This window comes from Lethenteron reissneri, chromosome 39 (genome assembly GCF_015708825.2).
Source record: "Lethenteron reissneri isolate LAM-NWPU_2019-01 chromosome 39, ASM1570882v1, whole genome shotgun sequence".
Lineage (NCBI taxonomy): Eukaryota > Metazoa > Chordata > Hyperoartia > Petromyzontiformes > Petromyzontidae > Lethenteron > Lethenteron reissneri.
The window spans coordinates 7,530,530-7,557,476 of record NC_083817.1 but is presented as its reverse complement, the minus strand read 5'-3'; the positions used below and the strand labels follow the sequence as shown (position 1 = coordinate 7,557,476).

At 47.1% G+C, this 26,947-nt stretch overlaps 1 protein-coding gene across 6 annotated transcripts in view; it reads right to left on the bottom strand.

Moving 5' to 3' along the window:
* LOC133351955 (cAMP-specific 3',5'-cyclic phosphodiesterase 4D-like) overlaps positions 1-26,947 on the bottom strand; it is a 314,479-nt gene that overhangs the window by 89,645 nt on the left and 197,887 nt on the right. For 4 of the 6 annotated variants that reach the window (XM_061567578.1, XM_061567582.1, XM_061567580.1 and 1 more), the window contains exons 2-6: positions 24,625-24,813; positions 20,874-20,910; positions 18,864-18,934; positions 16,475-16,521; positions 1,012-1,124 (exon numbers count right to left, since the gene is read on the bottom strand). In XM_061567578.1, the coding sequence (XP_061423562.1) occupies positions 1,012-1,124; positions 16,475-16,521; positions 18,864-18,934; positions 20,874-20,910; positions 24,625-24,813 (457 nt within the window). Of the gene's footprint in view, positions 1-1,011; positions 1,125-16,474; positions 16,522-18,863; positions 18,935-20,873; positions 20,911-22,394; positions 22,613-24,624; positions 24,814-26,947 lie in introns of those variants that run through there. The other 2 variants (XM_061567579.1, XM_061567583.1) reach the window with 2 other exon arrangements.

The window sequence follows — 26,947 nt, the reverse complement described above, 5'->3', positions numbered from 1 at the left end:
AAAATAAAACAGCCTGAAACTGTCTACAATGTCAAGTTAGCTGACACATTATCCACCTCAATAAAACAAATAAACATTTCCAGTCCGTTGTCAATCCACTGCTGGGTGAAGGCCTGCCAACACCGTGTTGGTTATGGGAGCTGTCTAACCATACCTCACCACACTGGTTCAGTGTGCCTTCGTGAAGGTGGAGCAACGATGTTAGTCTAGGCCAACCACTGAAATCAGTTCGTTGGGTTCACAAGTACAGTTGTGCTAACCACTGTGCCAACACTCCCAACCTCATCCAATCTCTACGCCACCGTAAACGAAAATAACAAAAAAACAAATGTAATTTGCTTAAAACAACGTTAAGTGTGGGTCACGCACAAATTCAGCAGATTTACAATTCTTACCTTTTTGGCACCGTGGCAACTAAAAGCTCGGCCACAAATCTCGTTTTTTTTTTTATACACGGTCAACAAAAAGCAGACATCAGTGTGGAATTTCAACAGTGAGGAGTGTGTGGCGAGACGCATCACCGGACCTGGTGATGCTCTACCCCAGGCGGAGTTAAATACTTTTTACCAGGGTTTAAACTTCGCTGCAAGGTGACCGGAATTTGCCTCACAGGCCGCTGTTACGCCACCACTGCACTTGGCCAAGCTTCAATCATTTTATCGGCCAGTTGAATCTGAGGTCTTAGCTGGGCCAGGTGTGCAACGGTACAGCAGCAGAACTTGGCCGTTGCAAATTCGAGCGTTGCAGAACAGAACTATAGGTGCCAGAGCTTGGACAACTGGTGAACCAAGTCGATGAATCAACCATTGCCCTGCTCATGGTACGGTTGATTGACATCCTGCCTCCCGAAGGTGGGAAACCCCCCCCTGCTGCAAGCCACGCCCAGCATGACGTGGCAAAAGATGGCGATGACGTCACCGCACCGAGCCACGCCAATGACCACCTCCAGTCCGGCGGGCAAGCGCGGGAAGGCGCAGAGGTAAAACGCGGGGGATGAGGTCACCTCCCTACCTTGTTGCTCGCCATCTCGCTGACGGAGCGGTGCGTCTGGATGGTCTCCAGCTGGTCCATGCACCAGTCCAGTTCCTCCAGGGTCTCCGTCGCCAGCTTTTGATAGGCCTCATCTGCGACCACGCAAGCGAAAGACCCCGCGTCACCAACGTTTCCAAGGGTTAACACGGTTTACCGATGCCGGGCATTGCCCTGCTCATGGTACGGTATTCACAACATTATTATCATTATATTATTATTATGATTATTTATTATAAGAAATACCAAGATTGTTTTTTTGCAGTTACGGGGGCATTTTTCTTTAGTGTAATCCAAACTGAATATATATTTTACTATTGTGTCAGCATTGAGATGTTTGGCCAATATAAGTGGCATTGCATGCCATGTTTAAGCTAAAGGAGGATACCAGAGAACCCGGGGGAAATGCATGAAGAACAGGGGGAGAACATGCAAACTTCACGCAGAAAGATTACCAAGTGTCCAACCCAGGGATATCTTTATGTGAGGCATAAGTGTTACCACCCTGCCACTGAAAATGTCCAAAGAAAAACAGTGTAACAAAAAAATGTTTGTCCCTGGGTAGTAAGTGTTATTTCCCAATTGCTTATGCCTCAAAAGTACAGAAAATGGCTATTATTCCCCACAAACTTTGCTTTTGTGACCAGGACAGTGATATTTTGAAATGTACCTATTTTCAATAAGAAAACGTGTGCATTTGTGTCATTCCTTCACATAAAGTCCTGTCACAAAAGCAAAGTTTGTGGGGAATAATAGCTATTTTCTACACTTTTTTGCCATAAGCAATTAGAAAATAACACTTACTACCCAGGGACAAATATCGTGTTACGTAGTGTAATTCTAATTTAAAGATATAAATCGTTCTTTCATAGGAAAGTTAGGATAAGAATCTTAGGGAATGGTGGTGATAATGTGCAGTCTTCTGTCAATCCACTGCTGGATGAAGGCTGCCCCATGCTTTGTGGGCAATGAGGGTTGTTAGACCATACTTCACTACGCCAGTCAGTGCAGGTTGGGAAAGGGTGGGGCCCAGCCAGGTCTGTAACATATATCACTCGCCACTGATGTTAGCCATGCCTGGGAGTCGCACTTAGGTTACTGGAATCATAGCATGGCACACTAAACCGTTGCACCGCCACTCCAACCACATTCATATGAATTAGAGATGATATATTCTTGCAGACATGATTCAATAACCACACTATCAGTAGAATAATCAGTTCTAATAAATTAATAATATGCTAAGAACATTCATGTACAGTACAAGGACAGCCCTTTTGTTTATCCACTGCTGGATGAGGGCCTTCACACTTGAGGCATCTTCGTCATGGTGGCGGCGATGCTTTGAGCGTATTTCACCGTGCTGGTCGAGGTGGGGTGGCATAGATATGTGAGCATATGAGTGCAGTACAACGAAGCGCTTTTTTTCCGCACCACCTTCTTTCTACTGTCCACCAAATAGCCCAGCAGCTTTATCACAAACAAGCCCAACAGCGGTAGTCACCCATCCAAGCACTATCCAGGCTCAAACCTGCTTAGCTTTCGAGATCTCAAGTATCAAGTTTATTTTGCTGCTCGCCTTTTTTTCTCTTCCTGCATTCGTTCTGTTAAACGAGGGGTCGCGTCTCACTTTGTAAACACCATAACGCAACACTCGGCTCAGACATTGAGGTGCGATGGCACAAGAGCCTGAGTGTGTACCGTATGCCAGAGGTTGCAACCGGGTACCCGATACCCGTACCCGGCCGGGTACGGGTAGGGTACAGGTACGGCCGGGTACGGGTACCCATTTGCGACCCTGGTGCGGCCGGGTACGGGTAAGGAATCAAAACCCATTTGCGACCTCTGCCGTATGCACAATATGTTTACAATATTAAAGGGGAACGCATACACATCAACAATTCTGGGAATCGAACAGTAAAATCCAAATGAGAGAGATAAGTGTTGTAAATACTCAAACCCAGGGGTGCCTGCGATATAAACAAACCGTGAACACTACCGCACACTCACTTGTGTATATGCAAACGTTAAACAGATTTGTATAAATATTATTGATAGTCATACGTAATAAAATAAGCCAATGGGCAGAACACGTCATCACTGTATTTGTGAAAGATATACAGGGCGAACTGTCATTAAATAATGGTGGGAGCGGTGGCGCAGTGATTAGGGTGTGTTGCGCGATGAACCCTGAACCCGAGTTCGATTCACGACCGTGGCTCACATGAGTTGTGAGTGATACCAGAAGCGGTTCTTTGCCCTCCCCTGCCCCCTCCCTCCACGCTTCGCCAACCTTCACTGACCAGCGTCGTGAAGGAGTATGGTGAAATAAAAACAAACCATGGCCGACATCGCGTGGCGAAGCCTTCATCCACTCGTGGATGGGCAATGGCTGCAACTATATTTGGGTGTAATTTTAACTCTAGATTTGAAGCTTTCGTGACTGCAAGGATTCATACTCTTAGTTCTTTCTGTAAAGTCACGTAGGTAAAAAATTAATTAAAATTAATAAAAATAAAACAATAAAATCACGACGTTTCGGAGGCAACACAAGTCTCCGTCATCAGGTGGGACCGTCACAGCCAGATTTGCTGCATCAAGTGAGGCAGGGATTCAAGATGCAAGCTCTTAAATACAAGTTAAGGGGGAGGAGAGACAGCTCTTGCTTGATGCAGCAAATCTGGCTGTGACGGTCCCACCTGATGACGGAGACTTGTGTTGCCTCCGAAACGTCGTGATTTTATTGTTTGATTTTTATTAATTTTAACTTCATTTTTTACCTACGTGACTTTACCGAAAGAACTAAGAGTATGTCATTTTAATGTTAATCAATGCTATTTTAATTCGCCACGGAGGCGAGATATTAACTAGCTTGCCTGGTATACAGGAGGTCGTGCGTGTAGTCCCGACCCTGACAATGCCTGCTGTATATTTGGAGTTTGCGTGTCTCACGCTCATCATTATCAAGGTGGCTAGGAGATGTTAACTACCTCGCCTGGTATACAGGAGGTCGTGCGTTTGATCCCTACTCTGACGTCTGCTGTATGTTTTAAGTTTGCGTGCTCTCCCTCTGGTCGTGTGGATTTTTCTCCGGGTCCTTCGTTTTTTCCCCCTCCACATTTACAAACATGTGTTTAGAGTGTGTGGCTGCTAGACATTTCCAGATGATAAGCCACGCCGCTGCACAATCATTCGTGATAGTCAGGTCGCTTCTGAAAAAGAGCTACATTGCTCAGTGGGCCTTACGTGGTAAATACAATGTTTTTTTAAATCCTTTATGTTAAGTTCACTTGCTTGCTTGCGCGCTTACGACCGAGCAAATCTTTCGGTTGTTTTTTACCCCCCCTTCCCGTGATCCAATCGAGCTGACATTTTGCACACAGACTCGTTGTGCGTGACAATTTATTTTCGTGAAAAATTTTTTCCAAAATTTTCCACTTTTTAGGAAAATTTTTTTTTCATATTTAATTTCAAATACCAATGTGATAAAAATGAAACTCTTACTCAAGAAAAACATAAATGAATAATAAAATAAAACCGATGCCACGCATATAAAGGATTTATAGTGAAAAACTTTGTTTTTACGGGTTAATTTTTTTAATGCCTTCGTTTTCAGTTTTATCTTCAACATCGCGAAGCAGAAGTGTTCGAAAACAGCCACGAGCCGAGATGTTGGCGATCGCTTTGGATGCACTCACGGATGTCGATAACGCCACGGGGGACAACACGAAGGTGCAGAGTGGTTGTCACCCGTAAAATGAAATGCACGTGCCATCAAGTATCCACCTCGCTCAATCGGCTGTCTTCTGCAGGAATGGATGATATATGTAAGGCTCACAAACGGAAGGCTGCAAAACTTCAAAATCCTGCTTGGGGGTTGACTCAACCAAACATCCAGCTGGGGCAGATAAAATGCGAAAACACTGCGGGGATTCATCTTCTTGGTTCTTTCGGTAAAGTCACGTAGAAGGGAAGTAATAAAATAATAAAAATAAAACATAATAAAATTATTCTCACGACGTTTCGGCCACAACGCAAGCAGCTGTCCTCAGGTGAAGACCAGGTCTGTCGGGGAGACAGCGTGACTTTACCGAAAGAACCAAGAAGATGAATCCCTGCAGTCACGAAAGCTTTAAATCAAAATTTAACCGCCACTGTGGGGAAGTCAATGGTGGTTGAGATACGGATACTGCCATGGGCACGTGGAATTTCCACCGCTATCTCAACAGAATATGAGCACCGCGCCTCAATACCCATTGAGCAGCAAATCACTTTGACTTCACTGGATAACGCTGTAATGTAAAGAGCACACAAATACCGTGTGGCTAACGCGTAGATAGCACAGCAACGACAAGACTCTAATTATCGCGTGCATAATTCACGTAGCTAAATGTTGCAGCTAGCATTTCAATAAACCATTAGATGCAATCTGTGGGACATTAAATGATCCATCGCGCGGGCCACATTCGGTCCAACCGTAAACAGGAAATTAGAGGTAAAAAAAAAGAATAAGCATGTGCCCAGCTGACGCAACATGTCTGGCCGCAGTTCGCAAACGAGAAGATAATTTCTGTGGACGTTGGACGGAGATGACGAAGTACCACGGTCCGATCGTAAGCAGGCAGGGCGCCGTGGATAGAAGTTAGGGCGGTGGCGGCGGTTGTGGTGGTGGTAAACCCCTTCTCAGAAATGGTACCGCGTCAAACGCGTGCTTGATCTTGTTGCGACACCGTCACTCTATTTGACGTGTTCGTCAGACGCTCAAGCGATCGGAGGTGTCGCAATAACCACGCCACGCTGCACGGTGGTGGGGGGGGAGAGGAGGAAACACAAACTCCCCGTGTCTTAGGGGGTCGTTTTGCTGCTTCTGCAGAAAAAAAGCCCCCACCAACACCACTGAGCCCGCGCTCCCAAGAAACGTTTGCGTTTAGTTTACGCGTGCTTTACAAATGCCATTTGTTGTTGTTGCTGTTTAGTCCTGTGTGCCGTAAGGATTTAGACAGAAAGCGAACCCATTTGAGGATTAAGTAGGGGCTGTCAACATGCTCATTTCATTTTCGATTTAAAGCTTTCGAGACTGCAGGGATTCATCTTCTTGGTTCTTTCGGTAAAGTCACGTAGAAGGGAAGTAATAAAATAATAAAAATAAAACATAATAAAATAATTCTCACGACGTTTCGGCCACAACGCAAGCAGACGTCCTCAGGTGAAGAACAGGTCTGTCGGGGAGACAGCGTCTGAATGAAACAACACCACGCTTGGAACGTATATTTAAGCTGGGGTCTTCACCTGAGGACGGCTGCTTGCGTTGTGGCCGAAACGTCGTGAGAATTATTTTATTATGTTTTATTTTTATTATTTTATTACTTCCCTTCTACGTGACTTTACCGAAAGAACCAAGAAGTTGCTCATTTCATTTTGTATTTTTTCCCCCTTTTCATTTGTATCCCAACTGTTCCTCCATAGTGTCGATATGCAATACCCCGGTGTCTACAAACTAAGCTGTGTCTGCGGCAGTAGTTGCATTGGTGAAACTAAGCGACATGTCTCAGACCGTGTTCGTGAACGTAAGGCAGATCTGAAACACGGTAGGACCAATACCTCAGCCGCGGCTGATCATTGTTTTAATGCGGTGGGCTCACACAAAATTGATTTCTCCAAGACGAATGTACTTTGCAAGCCCACTGGCTATCAACAAAGATTCGTTCATGAAGCCATCCAGATATACAGACACAGACACAATTTCAACCGAGAAGATGGGTATAAACTGAGCAATCATTGGAAGGACGTTATTAACCAGTTTACAGTGAGGGAAAAAAGTATTTGATCCCCTGCTGATTTTGCACGTTTGCCCACTGACAAAGAAATGATCAGTCTATAATTTTAATGGTAGGTTTATTTGAACAGTGAAAGACAGAATGACAACAACAAAATCCAGAAAAACGCATGTCAAAAATGTTATGAATTGATTTGCATTTGAAAGAGGGAAATAAGTATTTGACCCCCTCTCAATCAGAAATATTTCTGGCTCCCTAGGTGTCTTTTATACAGGTAACGAGCTGAGATTAGGAGCACACTCTTAAAGGGAGTGCTCCTAATCTCAGCTTTGTTACCTGTATAAAAGACACCTGTTCACAGAAGCAATCAATCAGATTCCAAACTCTCCACCACGGCCAAGACCAAAGAGCATCTCCAAGGATGTCAGGGACAAGATTGTAGATCTACACAAGGCTGGAATGGGCTACAAGACCATCGCCAAGCAGCTTGGTGAGAAGGTGACAACAGTTGGTGCGATTATTCATTAAAATGCAAATCAATTTATAACATTTTTGACATGCGTTTTTCTGGAATTTGTTGTTGTTATTCTGTCTCTCACTGTTCAAGTCGTAACTGGCTGTGATGTTTCCATCCTACCTGCCGATGATAGCAGTTATTTCCGTTGCGGTGGTTCGCTTACATTGGCATGCTAATCTCTCACAATACAATGGCCACCTGCACCGCTGCAACGCCGTGGAGGTAGCTCAACTCTCCGATCTACATTTACATGCAAATTCCATCTCGAGCCCCACCCACTTACCCTTGGGCTAAACCCATCTCAAACCTATATAACATCCTGCTTTAGCAGCTCTCTCGTTATATATATACTTTTTCACCTGATGACAATAGCTTGTGTTGCGAATAAAACATCGTGATATTTGTATTCTTTTTCTATCTACACGGCTTTACCGAAAGACCCAAAAATAATATCAATTCCCTTCATTTATCCAGGGAAAGTATCAAATGAGTCTCAAGATTCGTTTTCAGGAGGGTCCTGCATTGCGACGTTTTGGCCAGAGAAAGTCCCACGCTTACGAGCGTGCAGCACTATGAGCCCGCACACATATACAGTCAAGAATCGATTTGTTATGCTGTCAGCTCCTGCCTATTTTGCAGTAAATATTTCACAACAATGCGCGACACTGCGTTGGCAGTGGTGCACAAAGCGCAATTAACAAAAACTCAACACATTCCTCAGTAGCGCCGTCCTAAAGCAGCAAAAAACAAAAAGACCCAAGCCTATTACACAGTAAGCATATATACATTTTCCTCTGGAGGGCAACTCTATCGACGGACGTGTTGAGTTTCGGAAAATATTCAAAGACGCTTCGATCATTACACGGGCAATTTAACAGCTCCCATGCTGATCTAGCACCCGTACTGTTTTTATCACCTGACGAACCCTCTTTGCTTTTTAATGCCGCCTAAAGCGGCTTATGACACCGAGGTGAGTGTGTGCGGTGTGGGGTTTTCTCTACGTCAGTTGACTCGAAAGAGGTGAAGATTAATAACGAGTGACGCAAACGCAATGACCTGTGAGGTGCAATGAGTGTACACGCCGCCGGCTCGAGGGCTTTAGCTGCCCCTGTAAGCGCGAGCTGCCCACTTAATTGCACAGAGCTGCAAGTATTTTGCCGGCACCTCGCACATTTTTTTCTTCTTCTGAGAATCCGAAACTTGGCTGACGGTTTAGTCGGTGGGGGAGATATATGTGTGTATAAAAAAAACCGAGACAAACCAAACGTGGCGTCAGCTGGCTCGTAATTTCCTTGAGAAAATTTTCTCAATTTTTTTTTAGTTGTTTCAGGAAATAAGTTAATAAAGAGTTATGATTGTTGACCACAGGGCTGTTTTGTCAGACTGAGTGCAGGGATTTTAAGAAATGTTCTCTGTTACTCGCACTCACGGCCTCTTCCGTTTTATGTCGCCCTGCCAAACCACTCCCAAATTCCCAAAGTAAAAAAATAAATATAAACAGAGCCGTCATTCCAAATTACTGTGAATGTGAATTGGAATGCATTCCACTCTACGTTAATATTACATTTTTTTCCGCGTTAAATTTCTGTTAGTTTTTTCATTCGACTTCAGCGAATAGTTTTTGCACGACCGCCAACTACGTTAAACTTAACGCCTGCTGACAAATTCCAATAAACACGAATAAATTTTACTGACCACAAGTGAATTAACGTTTCGCAAACAAAACATATGAAAGCAAAATCATATTTAGAAATTGCAGGCAGTTTTTGAACCCGTTCAAGTTATTTTATTTGCTCCAGTATTTAGTTACGATTAGCTAATATGAATGCTGAAATTAAAGCCTTTGCGTAATCATCATTAAGCTCACATAATCCCACTTGCCATCTGTTGCCATGTGACATGAACTTGCGTTCGGGCCCGAGGAATTTTAATCAGTTGGAATTACGCAGCAGCGAGGGTAAATGTAAGCCGGGCTTACACGCCTTGCTTGTGGCAAACCGAGCACAATCTTAGGGGCCAAATAATCTCCCGGGCACCCTGGATTCATGAAAAAGTCCAGCTGTGCACCAAAATACCGTATCGGCTGTGATCTAATGAAGGTGTCACCTCACCGCGGACAACCCGTGCCAAGATTATGATGAGAAGAATAATGAGTAGACGCGTGAGCCGGCTTAATGGCATGATTGGCAATGTACGGTGCGAAAGAATTTCAACATACATACATAGCATAATGGTATAATTACTTCATTACTCACTTAGGATGACACATCGCAATCATCGCTCCCGACTGGTAGACTATTGCTCACTTTCCAGGCCCGTGCTGAGTCACCTTGTGTCCACAGGGGGAGCTGGCACTGGAGGTGCCCATTCAAAATGTTTTGAAATGAAAACGTGTGCCCATTTCTAAACTAAAAACGAAACTATTTTTATTTTTCCAGGTAAGGCCCACTGAGCTATTTATCTGTTTATCAGAAGTGATCTGCCCAGAAATGATAGCTCAACGAAGTGGCTGGGCATGTGGAAATGTATAGCAGCCAAATACTCTAAAACGCATGTTGACTCTAAATGTGGAGAGAAAAATCGGAGGACCCAGAGAAAAATCCACGCGGCCAGGGGCAGAGAGAGACACGCAAACTCCAAATATACAGCAGGTGTCAGGTTCAGGATCAAACCCACGACCTTCTGTATACCAGGCGAGGTAGTCAACGTCCTGTACCAATATGTCGTTGACACAACGTGAACGTCTGACGTTTTCGCTCCGCACGTTTTCAGCTTCTTCAGGAGCAGCAGCATGGCAGACATCGTCCGAAATCATCTACGCTGCTTCGCTCTCGGACGCATTTTCGGGATGCACTGGGTGTTCTTCGGCACGCTGTCCGACGTTTCGCGCCGTGCGATTAGGGGGCTTCTTCAGGAAACTCCTTTTCCAGGGAACCCACCGCGATCAAGCGCAGCAAAACGTTCAGACATCAAGCCGAACATAAAGCTGAACAAGACACGACAGAGAGACTGGGCACCACAAGCGCGACACCAACGCAAGTCGCGCCCCCGTTTAACCTCGTCTACGTTTTGCCCTCCTCCAATCCCTATTAATTGCATAACTTAGCCGCTGTGGTCACCGTATCGCGCGCTTTCAGACGCGCTTCTGCGGCCGTCTGGAACGCTCTTCCATTCCGACATTAGGAAGCCGCTGGAGCTACGCACTTTTAAATCATCCAGATTGAAAACTACTTTTTTGTTTGTTTAGAACCGCTTTTTGCGTTTTGTTTGTTGTCCTTCCCCCGCAGCTCCGATCAGCACGCTTGGCTACGTGCGGTCGCGAAATAACTTCAACATGCACACACACAATACAGGAGCAGAGGGCCCCAAAACCATTCGCGGATGCGTGTCCCAATCGATTCACCGCACAGTCTTTTGCAGCGAAACGCATTCCTCTCCGTTCCCCCCCCTTCTCTGCACTAAAAATAAAATATATATACGCGACCACGATCATTGTTTCGAGCCTCCGCTAATGACAGTTCCCACTCCGCCACCGCGGGGGGGGGGGGGGAGCGGGGGTGCGGGGAGGGCTGGTGGCGTGGCAACTTGAAGAGGAACCACGCCGCTTGAGAATCCACTTGTGTGTGGAGGCCTCCGAAGAGGGCACGCGAGGTCTGCCGCGATATGTTTGCTTCTTCGAGTCACAGGAATGACCTCGTCAGAACCCAAGCGGCACAGCTGTGTTAGGCTTGGCCACCGCGGCATTTAAATGAAGAGTTTCAAACATACAGGGACTCCTCTGCTTACGAACGAGCTATGTTCCAGAGGTCTGTTCGTAAGTCGATTTGTTCGTAAGTCCATCTCTACTCCTGGGGATTCCAAACACGTTGGTACGGTATGTACACTAAACACGGGGAATGGCTTTAAAAGTTGTATAATCTCCTGTAGATGTGGATGCCACTGGTTGTTCACGTTCTGCAGACGTAAATGGCACCACCGCCATCTATTGCGCGGCAGATTGAACTTACAACTCTCGGCCCGAACAGGCAACTGGACATATGGACAGATTTGTTCGTATCTCTGAAAGTTCGTAAGTCGAATGTTCATAAGTAGAGGAGCCCCTGTATGTATATAAATATCTGAAGTATGTAGGTACGTGGTGGGAGGAGGGGGGGGTAGGGGAGGAATATTTGACCATACTTCACCACGCCGGTATTGTTTTTGGAAGTGCAGCATTGGTGAAGGTGAGGAGCATGCGACGTGGCGGCACGTGGTGCAGTACAACATATCCTGCCGAACTGCCTTCTGGTGCCCACCACCACCGCGTAGCACCGCAGCAGCCTATAGCAACCTGCTGTGCATTGTGGTCGAATACAGTACAGTATTATCAAGCACCACCATTCGGGCTCAACCCTGATTAGCTTCTGAGGTTCGACAAGCTTCTCACAGTCTGGGCAGAGGCAACGACGACGATCATCATAATAATAATAATAGTTCAATTTGTAACGCGCGCAAATTTGCAGACGTAGTGGCCGCAACTCAGAGGCGCGGAGCCAAGCTCAGAGTCGCTCGAAAGCACGTGGTTGTAGAGGTGAGTTTTTAAGTGTCTCTTGAAGGAGGCGATTGAGGTGATGCTGCGAATGTGCAGAGGGATAGCGTTCCAGACTGTTGGGGCTGCCACCGAGAAACGGTGCATAGACATGACCATCCTGGATCTTGGTATCAATATGCCCATGTATTTCTTTCTATCCGTTCCCAATGACTTTCCGATTGTGCTGCTTCGCGTCGCTACATCGTGATAAGCAAGGTGAAATTCCCCTTTTCGGAGCTCCTGCAGGTAGGAGGCCAACAAAGCCACCACCACCTTGTGTCGGAGAATGGCCAATAAAGACGGCGCCACAGAACTACTTCTGAGCCGCACTTGGCGGTACAGCGTCTACATCGCCTATCAAGCAGACCCATTTCACCTAGGGTTTGGGAGCATGGCCCTACAGTGGAACACAGTCAACCCCCCCCCCCCTTCACCCAATTTGACAACTGTAACAAGTTGTCCCTACCTCCTTGATCACTCCGTTTAAGGCTTAATTGGTCACTTAAAAAAATATTTCCACATCCGGCACACAACATCAGGTATGCCTCTCGGTATGGCTTTGGGTGCGTGTACTGATCATGTGTGGGGTTGCCACTGCGGCTTGCACGTGGTTACCGTGCGCGCTAAGAAGGGGCTTGCAATGTCTGTGATTCGCTGCAAGCATGGGCCATTGTGTGTGTGTGTGTGGCGCCACTGTGTGGCGGTCAGGGTTACCATTTGCCCCGGGGGTTTCCCAGGATTTGTTCTTTTGTTTAAGGTGGCTGTCCTGGGGAGTGTGTTAGTCTTCCCGGCACACTGAAATTCCCAGTTTTTTCTCAGTTGCATAATAACAATATAATAATACAGCACTCATACAGCACTCCTCATGCATGTGATTGCGAGATATTCTTCTTCCCAACATCTGTGCTGGTTTATTTTGTATCAGAGAGGTATGAACCCTAGTCAGATGCCTACTCCAGGCTACCAGCGACCAGGAAAATATAAAAGTGAAAATAATTGCCCTGCTGCCTCCATCACATAGCACCATGGACACTCCGTTCCCTCACACCCAGCTACTCCATGCAATGCCCAGCTGCTAAATCTCAACTATGGGTCAGCTGCAAATGTTGCCCATCATTTGACAATCAAACCAAAAAAGACGTGTCATTCTGGAATAAGCTGTGACAGATTAACGAGCGAACAAGCTAAGGGCGTCAAACTGTCTGCGCACGAGAAGCCTGTTCAATCACGAGTGGCTGCCCGGATTTGAACCCGGGATTTTCTAGTCACACGCTTAGCACTCTGACGAGATAGTGTCTGTCCCCGGAGCCACCGACCATGTGACGAGATAGAATAACACAAACAGTGATTCGCTTCTTTACCCGGAAATGCCTCACTGAGTCCAAAAACATTTCAGGAGTCTTCAAACGTCCTTAGGCCCAGTGGTTCAAGTTTATTTCTCTATTTGAATAAGCATGCCATTTACATTCACTGCCTTTGGTAAATTTCGATGTAAAGCTTTCGTGACTGCAGGGATTCATATTCTTGGTTCTTTCGGTAAAGTCACGTAGAAGGGAAATAATAAAATAATAAAAATAAAACATCATAAAATACAATTCCCACGACGTTTCGGCCACAACGCAAGCAGCCGTCCTTGGGTGAAGAACAGGTCTGTCGGAAAAACTTTACCGAAAGAACCAAGAAGATGCCTTTGGTTAGTTACATGAAAAAGTGAGCCTAAATACCTCAAGAATGTATGTAAATTATGAAAAAGCTCTTTGTGAATCCAATGATGAAGGCCTCGACCACGCCGCGTCGGCCTTGAGAGTTATGTGACCACCACCTCACCACGGAAGTCAACGCGGGTCGGTGAAGTTGGGAGACACGGGACTGTTTCAGATATCACTCGCCACTGATGTTAGGCATGGCTTGGCAATCGATCGATGTCGGGGTCGGCCCGGATTTGCGATGCGGTGCGTTAACCGCTGCGGCACAACTCCACGGGGATCTAATTGTGTTCGTTTACCACGGGACAAAACGTACGAAAGTTGAGCCGTCTTTAAATTCATCTCTGAAAAGTAATGGTGTGTGAACAGTGGGGGTTTATTTTCTTTTTAGACGCTGTCGGTGGAGAGAGCATATCACTGAAGTGAGATGTACGCACAGCAGGCCGCCCCTCAACATCTCACCAAAGTCAATTTGTTTGAAGCCTTTCGCAGCTTGCCCTCTGCTGGCCTGTCCTGCTACCACACTCTACCGCCAAAACCGAATTCCACACCACATCGAAACGAAACTATTTTTTATTAAATCCTTTATATTAAGTTCACTTGCTTGCTTGCTTGCGCGCTTACGACCGTGCAAATCTTTCGGTCGTTTTTAACCCTACTTCCTGTGATCCAATCGAGCTGACATTTTGCACACAGACTCGTTGTGCGTGACAATTTATTTTCGTGAAATTTTTTTTCCATAACTTTACACTTTTTAGGAATTTTTTTTAATATTTAATTACCAATTGCTTAATGGTGGCAGGCAATCATCTGACCCATAGCTGGCAGCCATCTCAAGCCAGAGGACGAGATGACTCTAGCCGCCCGTTTCAAAGACCAATATGGGCTGGGTTGTGGCCCATTGAACACGCATATAAAGGATTTATAGTGAAAAACGTTGTTTTTACGGGTTAATTTTTCAGAAGCGAACTGGCTATCACAAACGATAGCTCGACGGCGTGGCTTATCATCTGGAAATTTCGGGCAGCCAAACACTCTGAAGGCGTGATGTTTATAAATGTGGACGGGGGAAAAAACCGAAGGACCCGGAGAAAAATCCACACGACCACGGGGAGAGAGACACGCAAACTCCAAGTACACAGACACCCAGTTAACATCTCGCCACCGTAATGGAACAAGGATTGTAAATATACCACTGCACTTAAAGTTTAGAAAATTTAGTTTCTACTCATGCCGGGCTGTAGACTTTCATCTCAATGTGTAAGATAGCTCATTGAAAACCAGGCACCAATGTCCATTTTTTTCTGTAAGCCTGCTCAGTGGCTATAAGTGAGTGAGGATTTGACTCGACAACTTAAACGCGTGCTTTTCAGCACCTCCCCACACGTACACAAACAAACCCTGAAAGAGAACTATTCGATTTTGGTTGTTGCTATTTTCTTTAATGTGGCACCAATATTGAAATTGGTGGGGAGCGGTGGTGTAGCGGTTAGCGTTACGCTACGCTACGAACCCAGGCGACCCGAGTTCGATTCCCGCTCACGGCCAACACCAGTGACGATTATCTGAACCGGTCTTGGGCCTCCCATAGGTCGACTCAGCCTTAAATGAGTACCCGGTGCGGTGTGTAAACATCGTCACTGGGGAGACAAAAGCTGCCGGGCATGGTGCTGGCCATCCACCCCCTCGTGTGCCGTTCCGGCCTTCATAGGTGCTCGCTAACAGCACTTGCACCAACAGTGTGTTCAGGATATACGGGGGATTTTTGGCTTGATCTTTTATGTATGTTGTGGGAGGAGGCTCACGAAAAATGCTACTGGGCAATTGGAGGCAATCACACTGCAACAACAGTGGAGGGCAGAGGAGTGACTCTCACAACAATGAGAGCAGCGTGATGGGCAGATAAAATAAGAAAAGTTGACAGTGGGGAGCACAGGTGGTGTTGCTGCCAGTCATCTCAGTCAACCCATGGCGCCTGGGTCAATCCCGTGACCTCCTGTCAGCGAAGCCTTCGACACTTCACGTGACGGCCTCGAGGTGCACCAAGCCTGGCACGACGCAGCAGCTTTGTCACGGCCACTTAGTGGCGTCCGGCGGTTGTTGTCGTTGTGACGAGCGGTGGCAGTGTTTTACAGCGCCGCGCTATGAAGCCAGAAACAACTGCGTGCAATTCATAACCATGGACCCCACCAGCGGAAAGTGGCATGTGAACCTGTCTAAGCACTCCCCTAGGTCGACTCAGCCTTAAATAAGCACCGGGTGGCACGCATACAATAACCATCCAGGTCTTAAGAGGCGCTCGCTTACAGAACTGGCTCCAACGGCCTGTGAAAGGCTATGCACAATGGGGTTTTTAGTTTTGAGTGCATGTGCGTGTGTGTGCATGTGTGTGTGTGCTTGCAACGACGAGCGGAGCGCCGGGTGGCTAAAGCACAGCAAGTTGGTACAGTAGGGGGCACAGGTAGTGCATCAGCCAGTCATCTCGGTCATCTCGGTCAGTCGACCCGTGGCACCTGGGTCTGCCCCGTGACCTCCTGCCAGCGGGTGTTCGACACTTCACTTGGCCTCAAGGTGCACAAGCGTCGTGGTGACGTCACCGCCACTTAGTGGCGAATGGCGGTTGTTGTTGTTGTGTGCTTGTGTGTGTGTGCGTGTGTGTGTGCGCGTGTGCGTGCGTGTGCGTGTGTGTGCGCGCGTGTGCGTGTGTGTGTGCGCGTGTGCACGTGTGCGTGTGTGCGCGCGTGTGTGTGCGCGTGTGCACGTGTGTGTGCGCGTGTGTGTGTATGCGCGTGTGCACGTGTGCGTGTGTGTGTGTGCGTGTGTGTGCATGTGTGCGTGTGTGTGCGTGCGTCTGTGCGCGAGCTTGTTTGCCAACCTGTAAGCTGTGCTCTGGTGATGCTTTGGTTGTTCACTTGCAATCTTCTGTGCACAGAGCAATGGAACAAGATGCATAAAGAGGAGAGGTCAATTGCGTGTACAATCAGTCAAGGAAGCACACACCCTTGATGTACAGTGATGCTACACAGAATGCAAAAAAAAATTAGCACGTGGACAAATACATTTGGAGATTATTGATATGGATGTACTATCATGTTGTCGATATGCTTATTATTGCCGTGCCAGTAAATATGGAGTGTTGGGCCAAGTTGGCCCAATGTTGGGCGACGGTTGGCATGCTTACTGGGATACTACAATTTGCTGTGAGACTACATTTACATTTTATGAAATATGCACGCAATATCGAGATCGCGCAGAGGTTGACGCATTCGTTTTCGTAATTCGAGTAAAATCACACCGTTTTTCAGTGCACAAACTGGGTGCATACTCAAATCATTATATTGGGGAAATATATCATGGATTTGAATGCAATATTTTCTGTTACTTGCAACAAGGCATCGACGTGTACCTTCAAAAGCAGTGTGATATAGCCAGAGGTGTGGACTCGAGTCTTGTGACTTGGACTCGAGTCAGACTCGAGTCATGAATTTGATGACTTCAGACTCGACTTGGACTTGCATAACAATGACTTTGTCCCACCTCTGAGGTGTGGACTCGAGTCATGTGACTTGGACTCGAGTCAGACTCGAGTCATGAATTTGATGACTTCAGACTCGACTTGGACTTGCATAACAATGACTTTGTCCCACCTCTGGATATAGCCACGGACACCCCCACCGATTGCTAACGGGTGATTGAATCCTGTGAGAGTGATGGCTTTGTGTCTTACAAAGCGTTGAAATATTTAAGAAGTGTATTGCGATTAGTGGGAGATACATAGAGGCACCGAAATAACTTGCTGTTCTCACTACAACGTCTCCCAGTCACAGTATATCAGTGGGCTAAATTGGCCGACAGCTCATCAACCCTCTGTGCTCGCTAATATCACGACCACTTTGTGGGGAAATAAACCGTGCTTGTCCTATGGAGCATACTCGCCCCTGCCATAGGAACGTGGAGATGTAAATGAGAAATGAGCACCGTCTAAATTCGAATTTGAGAGATAAACCACTTTGGACTTCATTGATAAATGCATCAGCCTGTAAATCCGCATGCCTTGTCATACCCACGATCTGACCACGGGTGGCAGCAAAGGCATACCGATCTGAAGGCAAACGTGTCGCAATGAGGTGGGAAGCCGAGCCAAACGCTATTGTCGACGTCATCCACAGATACACTTAAACACTACGGTATCAATAATGTTGATTTTTTTTCCCTTCCCATCTATAGCCATTCTGGATCAACAACATTGGCGATGCAAGCAACACGTTCCAAATAGCACGTCAGAGTATTGACAAAGAGATCATATACGTTTCCATCGTACGTTTTATGTTTGATCAAAATATAAGCGTGACATATTTTAACACGTAGGCTTTCGCGACCAATATTATTCATAATCAACGTTTTTGGGTTTAGATCGCGTTATTTATAAATGTGTCGTAACCCTTCACCACCCGACACGGCCAATCAGTAAAAAAGTGTCACGTTGACAAAAGACAAATAGTTCACTGCTTTAGCCCACCATCATCGGGCGAATTGCCCGATGATGCTGGATGCAATTACCAGCGAAACGTCGTACTACTCAAATTGTAAATGTTGTGGTTTCACGCTTCAACACACCGGTGGGCTAAAGCAGTGAACTATTTGTCGGGTGGTGGAGGGTTACGACACATTTATAAATAACGCGATCTAAACCCAAAAACGTTGATTATGAGTGACATATTTTGTTCAAGCGGCGGTATGAATGGGTCCATCAAAGTCGACCGGCGGGGTCCCCTACGGTGGGGCATAAAGCGTGAGTATTTCCACCTCTTCCAAGACGTCTGGCCATCAAGGCAACGTTGGCCAAAATATTCTCTACGATGGGTTCTACAGAGCCTTCCTCGAGTGAGGTTCCTTCTGACCAAGCGCTGGGGCTAGTCATCACAGGGCTGCAGCTTCACCCTTTAACCTCACACAGTAACATCATTCACTCGACACTGCTGATGAACCCCATTGGAGCGTTGGCCAAATGTGATAACCAATACGACACGATTTCGTAACTCCGGGTTTCACAAATCTTTCCACATCTTTGCCAATAATCGGATGCATGCTACTCGCAAATCCCTTTGCGTCTGAACAGAGAGGATTAGCAAACGTGCACAGGGTGGAACCGGAACCTCTAGAACCTCAGTCATGCCTCACACCCGCGTTCCCTCCCGTGGGCGAGAATTGTGCATTTCATCAAGGACGTTTGAGATTGGAGAAGACGAAAAAAAGACGCTCACTTGTTTGGCAGTCCCTGAACATTCGTCAGCACGGAGAAGTTGGTCCGGATGCTGCGCAGGCTCGCAAGCACCTGTTGGGCAGGAAGAGATCAGTGCCCGCAGTTCGCAACCGCAGCAGCTGGGCAAGCGGCACGCGCCGACCATCGGCGCGCGCCCCGTGCAGTGGTGCCACCAGTGGTTCGTTTCGGCCGGAGCAGTCCGGAAAGCTGTCCCGGGGTTGTTGTGTCGGTAAAGTCACGTAGGTAAAAAATTAAAATTAATAAAAGTAAAATAAAAATAAAATAAAAATAACGACGTTTCGGAGGCAACACAAGCTTCCGTCTTCAGGTGGAACCGTCAGACGGAAGCTTGTGTTGCCTCCAAAACGTCGTGATTTTAATTTTATTTTACTTTTATTAATTTTAATTGTTTACCTACGTGACTTTACCGAAAAAATCTAAGAATATGAATCCTTGCAGTCACGAAAGCTTAAAATCTAGAATGTTGTGTCGGCTCACCACATCCACTCTCGCCGCCTTATGACACTGTGGTGGTGACGCAGCGGTTCGTGCGCTGCGCTACGAAACCCGGTGACCCGAGTTCGATTCCCGCGGACACCGGTGATGATTATCTGAACTACTCATGGGCCTCCCCCTAGGTCGACTCAGCCTCAATAAAATACCTGGTTGTGGTGCGTAAACATCGCCACTAGAGAGATAAACGTGGCTGGGAGTGGTGCTGGCCACCCACCCATGCAGGCCCTCAAAGGTGCTCGCGAACAGCACTTAAGGTTACACGGGGGATCCTTGTATTGTCTTTGGTGATGTGCAAAAAAAAGTGTGTGAATAGTGTTTAGGGTTACCAGATGTCCTGAAGGGCAGTACTCACATTTCATTTCACCGTCCTCAATAAACTAATCAGGACGCACAAGTGTCTGTCATGCCAAATCACGTAACATAGGTGATGTCACATGTGCCAGATAATATCTATTGCCCCCTGTCCTGGTTTTACCAGAATCATCTTCTTTTTGAGGCAGCTGTCCTGGGAAATGTGTAAGTCTTCCCAGGACACTCAAGATCCCGTGTTATGTCTGTTGCATATAAATACACCACTGAAAACAATGCATTTACGTGTCGCTCTCCGCTCATCTGGCATTGTGAGAACATCTTCTGATAATGCCCGTGTTCTTTTGTGCCACAGTGGTGCCAACCCTGAGGGTGGTGATGTCTGATGGTGCACACTTAAAAACCATCTGCAACTTAATTCTGAAAAGAATAATTATCTATGGCATAGTGTGGCTGACATGGACCCTGGTGCAATGAATGCAATTGGGACTTTTTTGTAAAATTTTCAATCTTGGGTCCTTGAGAGTCCACAGTCCTCGACCTCCCTCATGGCTGGCTTGAGGGCATTTTCTCAGCACTTGCCCTTGAACTGGCCTCAGGAGTGTGACCTCAGTCCCAGGACCTGGCTTAAGAGGCCTTTAGCACCAGATGATCTGGTCTCGAATGGCCTCTACCTACTAGGCTTTGGGCCTTAACCTCGACTTTGGCCTCGTGGTTCCTGGCTTTGAATCCGAGACTGCCAATTTTCCCCGACCGTCTACCTAGCCTGGCACCTGGGCCCCTCCGGCCTACGGGCCTCTGCGCAGCTGCACCGCCTGCACACTCGATGACGATGGTCCTCATGCCCTCTCCCAGATCTCTTTACTTTTTTGTTGCTTCTCAAGACGTTCTAGTTTCCTTCTGAATTCAGATGAACTGACAGCGGAGGCCTGCCGGTCAAAGCGGCGTTACTTGGACATAATGTACTCTCGCAAAATAAACCTTGAAAAAAAACCAACATGTACACTGAGTGCAATAAACGCTGCTGCGATAAATCGTGAGCGAGCAATTCGTCCGCCCTTCCGCGAGGGTGGCGATGTTTTTTTTGCCGGAATGCCCGACGCTACATCGGCACAGAGCGGTGGCGTACACTTGTGTGTGAAGGGCTGTTGAAGGGACAGAGGTGTGACAGGTTGCGGTGACTGACCTGAGCGAAAGGTGTGACGATGAGATCATCGCTGTGGCTGAAAAAAAACGAGACGGGGAAAAGTCACACGATGAGAAAAAAAGGAACTCGTTATACAAACCGAGAATGTGAGAACGTGTGGGTGCTTTTTCGCAAATGGCCACATTATGAAAGCATTCTTTGAGATGTCCCGTTTAACATGATTAGCACTGATGTGTTTTTCATGTTATAACTTCCACGGGTTGACTGATGGTAATTGTTCCGTGCCACAGCATTAAGATTGAAATACCGTACCAAAACAAAACTCTGCGGCATAACCACAACCATATCTGGGCATCGACAAACTCTTAATGAGCTTTCCAAAATAAAGGTTAACCACATCTTTCTATTTTTTTTGTCGGTCGGCACGAAATAGAGAACAGCGCCTGTTTACATAATTTTACGCGGTTATTATTTTTTGTTACGAGTATTTATGGAAATACTGTACTGTCAACATACCAACGGCCACTCTTTACGATGCGCGATTCAGGAATGCACATATGACTGGCTGCATATTATATAATGCCATGCCCAGAGGAATTTACAACCATTTCAAAGTTAAACGTTGGTCGTCAGCACACGCACGCTCGCACACGTGTTCACCAATGCCCTCACGCGTTAGCAATCCGGGGGACTTTCGAAGTCTGAGAATTCTCATGCCGAAAAGGAATTTCAAAAAGGTCCAGTAAATCAACCGACACGCGCAATGTTTTGGAATCCACTCTGGATTTTTAATGCAGTGCGTAGAATGGCACATTTACATTAACAGAATTATATAAGGCTGCAAGTTTGACAGCTGTATGCATTCTAAGCATATGGTCGTACCGTAGCGAGAACGCATTGGAAAATATATTCATTCACTGTTCATATAACTGTATGTACAGATAAGCACAATATAAAATCTAGCCTCGGACAATCAAATAAGGCAATCACAATGACGTTTATGTATATAATAACGTCAGTAAGATTACAGCTCTTTACCAATCCACTGCCGGATGAAGGCTTCTTCACCACATCGCCAATCGTGGCGGTTGTCTGAACATACTTCACCAAAATGGTCGGTACATGTTGCCGAGGGACAGGCCCAGACATCACTCGCCACTGGTGTTAGCCAAGGATTCGAACTCTGGGAATGATTCGACCTCTGGGTCTCCAGGGTCATGGCACAGTTAGCTAACCACTGCACCACAGCTCCCTTCTGAAGTATATTGTACGTATTGTACGTATTACACGTACAAGTACATGATCTTAACCATCCTACATCGCAAGACAAAATCCATCAGACATCACGGTGATGTCCAAGCGTTAAGTCCCGCAGGGCAAACGCATGCGCGTAACATCACGGGCACAGCACACATGGGCAGGCTGCAGTACACACAACGCCACATTCAGCACGAGCGAAACAAAGGCAAAGATCCGCCATGTAGCCTTGAACAAACTGTTGGGGGGGGGGGGGGTGGGGGGAAGTAGTTAGCGAGCACACACACACACACACGTGTCTACCTGTGTCTCCTCTTGTTCAAGGGCTCGCTAAAGAGCCTCAGGAATCTGTGCTGTCGGCCGTGACTTCGCTCGGTTTTGGGACGCATTCGCAACACGGGGGCGCTGTCAATTCGCGTCCGTCCGTCGTACGAATCCTCCACTTCGGCGGCGACAAACCCTTCCGTCTGCCCTCCGAAAATCCAGCCCACTCTGTTAGAAGACATGCTGCACTCTCCCCCCCCCTCGCCCCCCACCACTTTCGGCTTCCCTTGGGGAGAGAAAATAGAATCCTTCAAGCGTCTGCCGGTGTCGGAAGACTCATGGGGGTGTCCTGGACAGCGGCAGCGGCAACTTTGCTCCGCGCGTGTCGCTTTGATCTGGCGGAGTGGCAATGCCGCTCGCTCTGCGTGCTTTGGCGACAAACAAGTCGATTGTAAACGGCTGCCCCGTAACGTTACTCTCGACCCCTGGGTGAGCGGCTGGGAATGTTTAACGCCCTACGCATGCTTACAGCCACCCACCCACCCACCCAACCTATCTCGTGCCTTCTCTCTCTCTCTCATCTGTGTCACCCACTACCTACAAGAACCACCCTCCCCCCTTCTCCCCATCACAATTATTTTATTTTTTATTTCTACAAGTTCCCATGCACAGGGCATGATGAAGAAAAGAGGTTCAATTCGCTGTCAGCAAACCATCAATACTTGTCGAGTTAATGATCGGCCATGCCCTGTTGTAGCACCCCACCCTCTTCCTGCCAAACCTTCCCTCCCACTTCTGGTAAAGTGTCACCTGTCTGGAAATGATTTATTACGTGGCCGGACTGCCGCAGAGCCCCGAGATTGACTCGGCAGCCCCGGCAAAGCCGGTCGAAAATCACGGGAAAGGGCCCGGAAGTTCCCGCTTTGTGGTGGTGGTGGACTGGTGGTTGCGTTTCACAAGCCAAGGCATTTCGGCGCCTTTTGTATCCTTGAAGTAAATCGTCCAGGGCTCTCTTGAGGAAAGGAGTCGCCAGTCGCCATATCGGCTGAGCGCGCACTATCTCAAGCAATCAAATTCACCTTTGTGAAGAAGAAGAAGGTGGTGATAATCGGTTCTTTTTTTTTTGAGGGGGGGAGGGTGAAACAGCTTCTTTGGGTGGTTGGGATAAGTGGTGTGATCCTGAAAACACGTGCTATTATTCGCCATCTTCCACCACCCCCCTCCCCGACCCCCACCCCGCACACAGAGCACGTGCTTGTGCTGAGGTACGACACAGCACATCTTTTGCAATGCAGAAAATTGGTGTGTGGGGATTGGTGGATCGTGCAAAGATGGAACCATCGCACCGATATGCCGGTAGGCGGCAGGTGCTTGTCCCCAACTGCACTTAACCCGCACTGACCAGCCTGGTGAAGTATGGCCAAACATCTTCCAAGACCTACACGGTGTGGGGGAGCCCCCATCCAGCGTTGGGTTGATAAAATGCCTGTAAATTGTGAATTACAGCCCTGAATAATTATCCACCGTTGGATGAAGTGCTCCCCAAGATGCCACCATCTCTAACGGTCCTGCAATGCAAGCATCCACCTAGCATCGGCACACAAGCTGATTTCATCGCTCCATCTCCTTGGTGTGGACAAGTGGTGCTTTGCATGGGGTGCACGCACTCGCTGGGGGTGTGAGATTCCCTTTCTGAGAACCAAAGGGGTGCCGGCCGCAGTGAAAGTTAAGAGCCACTGCTGTAGCCACTCGGGCCTGTTCCCTCTCAAAGCTGTCAGGGGAGGTCACAGTCATCTCTCGTCACATGTCCTGCCCGAGTCCTCTTACTTTTCTTCACCGTTATCATAATGCCTTTACCCTGCATTGGTTCCAAATCCATGCGTTGCTCTGTCTGTCTCACGTTTGAATTCCAAGCATGCACCTTCCCTACGCTCCTTTGCACACTTTCAAGCTTTTGATTCATGAAACCGGGTGAACAGTTGAAAATGAACGGACTTTCACTCACTTTCATGTGTGTCCATGTGTGAGTGCATGACTACGTTCATGTGTTCGAGTGTCCGTGTGTTCGCGTGTCCGTGTGTCCTGTATCTGCGTGTCCATGCGTCGACGCCAGTGAGTCCATGCATCCACATGTCTGTGCCTGTTTATCCAAGTGTCAGTGTTTCAGTGTGTCTGTGTGTCAGTGTGTCTGTGTGTCAGTGTGTCCGTGTGTCAGCGTGCACGCGCGCGTGCGCCTGTCAGCCAGTGGGAGCGCCCCAGAGGAACTCACGCCTCGCTCGCCAATGAGGAGTTGCGCGACACGGACTTGGGCGACATGTCGTAGTCGCTGTCCGATCGGTACAGGAAGCTCTCCCTGCGTTGGCTGTGGGGGTATCCCTGCAGCACCAGCCCCGAGCCAGGACTCGCCTGGGGGTCCAGCGGGCTCCGGCTGGGGCTCGCACCATTCTCCACGTCGAAGCTGCGGCAGGGGAAGGAAGAGAGCGGCGGGGCAAGTCAGGAGGGGGCGGAGGGCGGTCGCGGGGCTCGTCGACGCGCTTACGGGTCGCGCGCCGCATGCCAACCCCTTCCCGTTCCGATGACGTACTTCAACTTGCACGTACGTCATCGAAATGAAACCGGGAGAAAAACTAGAATAAAATAACGTTATCGGTTAGCGAGGCTCCCACAAAGCTTGTGGCACAGTTTGGCGCCAGCTCTCATTAGAGTGTGGTGTATCTACAGTTCTTCGCGGTGAGTGTGATGTCTTTAAAAACAACGGAGCAATGCCTCTCTAAATCAAATGAACGCAGAGCCGCTTGCAGCATTCCGAGATTCAGAGGTGAACGGGACACCCACCCTGCAACTTGCAGACGTCTCAGAATGGAAAGGGTTAATCTCATCACTTTATCTCATCACTCTCTTTCTCTCTCTCGATGCAGTCGTGTTGAGCTCTCAATACTCTGATAGTGCACTGTTTTTGAGTTGTACGCCTTTTGGCGTCATCTGGTCCAACACCAATGGAAACTAGGCTCTAAGGAAAGCTGTCTCGGGTGTGGACCAATCAACTTCAAGGACATATCATTACCATTATCAGAGTTGTTTCTTTTTGTTTGCATTTTGACTGCTTGTGTTGCGGTTATTGCAAACATGATGCCTTGTATAAAGGTGTCAGTTTTGTACCAGTTTAAAGGGTAAAAACCCACTACTACAGTCGTGTTGAGTTGCAGATGCGATCCGCGGATAAGCCAACATCGCGGATAGCAAGTCCGTGAATAACGAGGGAAAGCTGTACAGAAAGCAATGCAAATAATGTAATGTGTTGACACAATAGAAATGCCAACATTGAAGTCAACGTTGCTTGGGTGAATGTCCAAGAGTGAGCATCGGGTGCTGACGTTGGGGTGTGGGAGACCACAAGTTTAGCTATCGGAGTAAGCAAATCAACTCGGAAATGTAATGCTACAAAGAAATTTGCGCAGAGGATTAAACCATTTACACGTGAGGGTAAGAAAAAAAAACCTCGATTCTCTCGGTATATTTTTGATTTGTTTTTTTTTTGTCAAAAGGAGGAAAGAAAAAGATAACAACCGCACACACGTGATTCGCATGACACCCCATGGTGGCAGTTGCTCTAAAGGAAAATAAGCATCGCCACGCAACCTGTTGCGTCTTCAGTAAATCTCATCCTCCCCAACCCACCCACACAATCTTTTATAGCGAACGGACCTTTGTAACCGCCTTCCAACACACGCGTGAACCTTGCACTGGCAGAGATACGGATTAAAAAAACACCCTAAAGCCATGTTTCCAGTCAATGTACTGGAAGTGGACACACACACACAAAAAAGAGATCTGTCTTGAATGTCGGGTTATTCAAACACTGCCCAAAAAAAAAACTCTGGGAGAATCACAGTGGACAAGAGGTCTTTTTTCAATCGCATATTGGTTTTATCGTTTCCCTTACGATTGTACAGCTCCCCTTCTGCTGTAATGTACACTCGTTCCTACTTTATTGTGGGCGATATTGGCACGTACAAATAAAGATTGATTGATTGTCCATGAGAGTTTTGTTTGGGTTAGATCGCGTAAATATATTAATGTGTCGTTAAAACCCGCCACCACCCAACACAGCCAACTAGTAAGGGTTGTCGCGTAAACAGAACGTGCCAATTCGTCACTAGTATAGCGCTAGTGTGTAGTGTATAGTGTAGTGTACAGTGTAGTGTATAGTGTAGTGTATAGTAGTGTATAGTGTAGTGTATAGTAGTGTATAGTGTAGTGTATAGTAGTGTATAGTGTAGTGTATAGTAGTGTATAGTGTAGTGTACAGTGTAGTGTATAGTGTAGTGTATAGTAGTGTATAGTGTAGTGTATAGTAGTGTATAGTGTAGTGTATAGTAGTGTATAGTGTAGTGTACAGTGTAGTGTATAGTGTAGTGTATAGTAGTGTATAGTGTAGTGTATAGTAGTGTATAGTGTAGTGTATAGTGTAGTATACTAGTACAGCACACCGGTGTGTTGGAGAGCCAAGCCACAACATTTACAATCTGAGTACGACGTTTCGCCAGTAATTACAACTAGCTTCATCAGGCGACAGCCAGATTTGTAGAGAA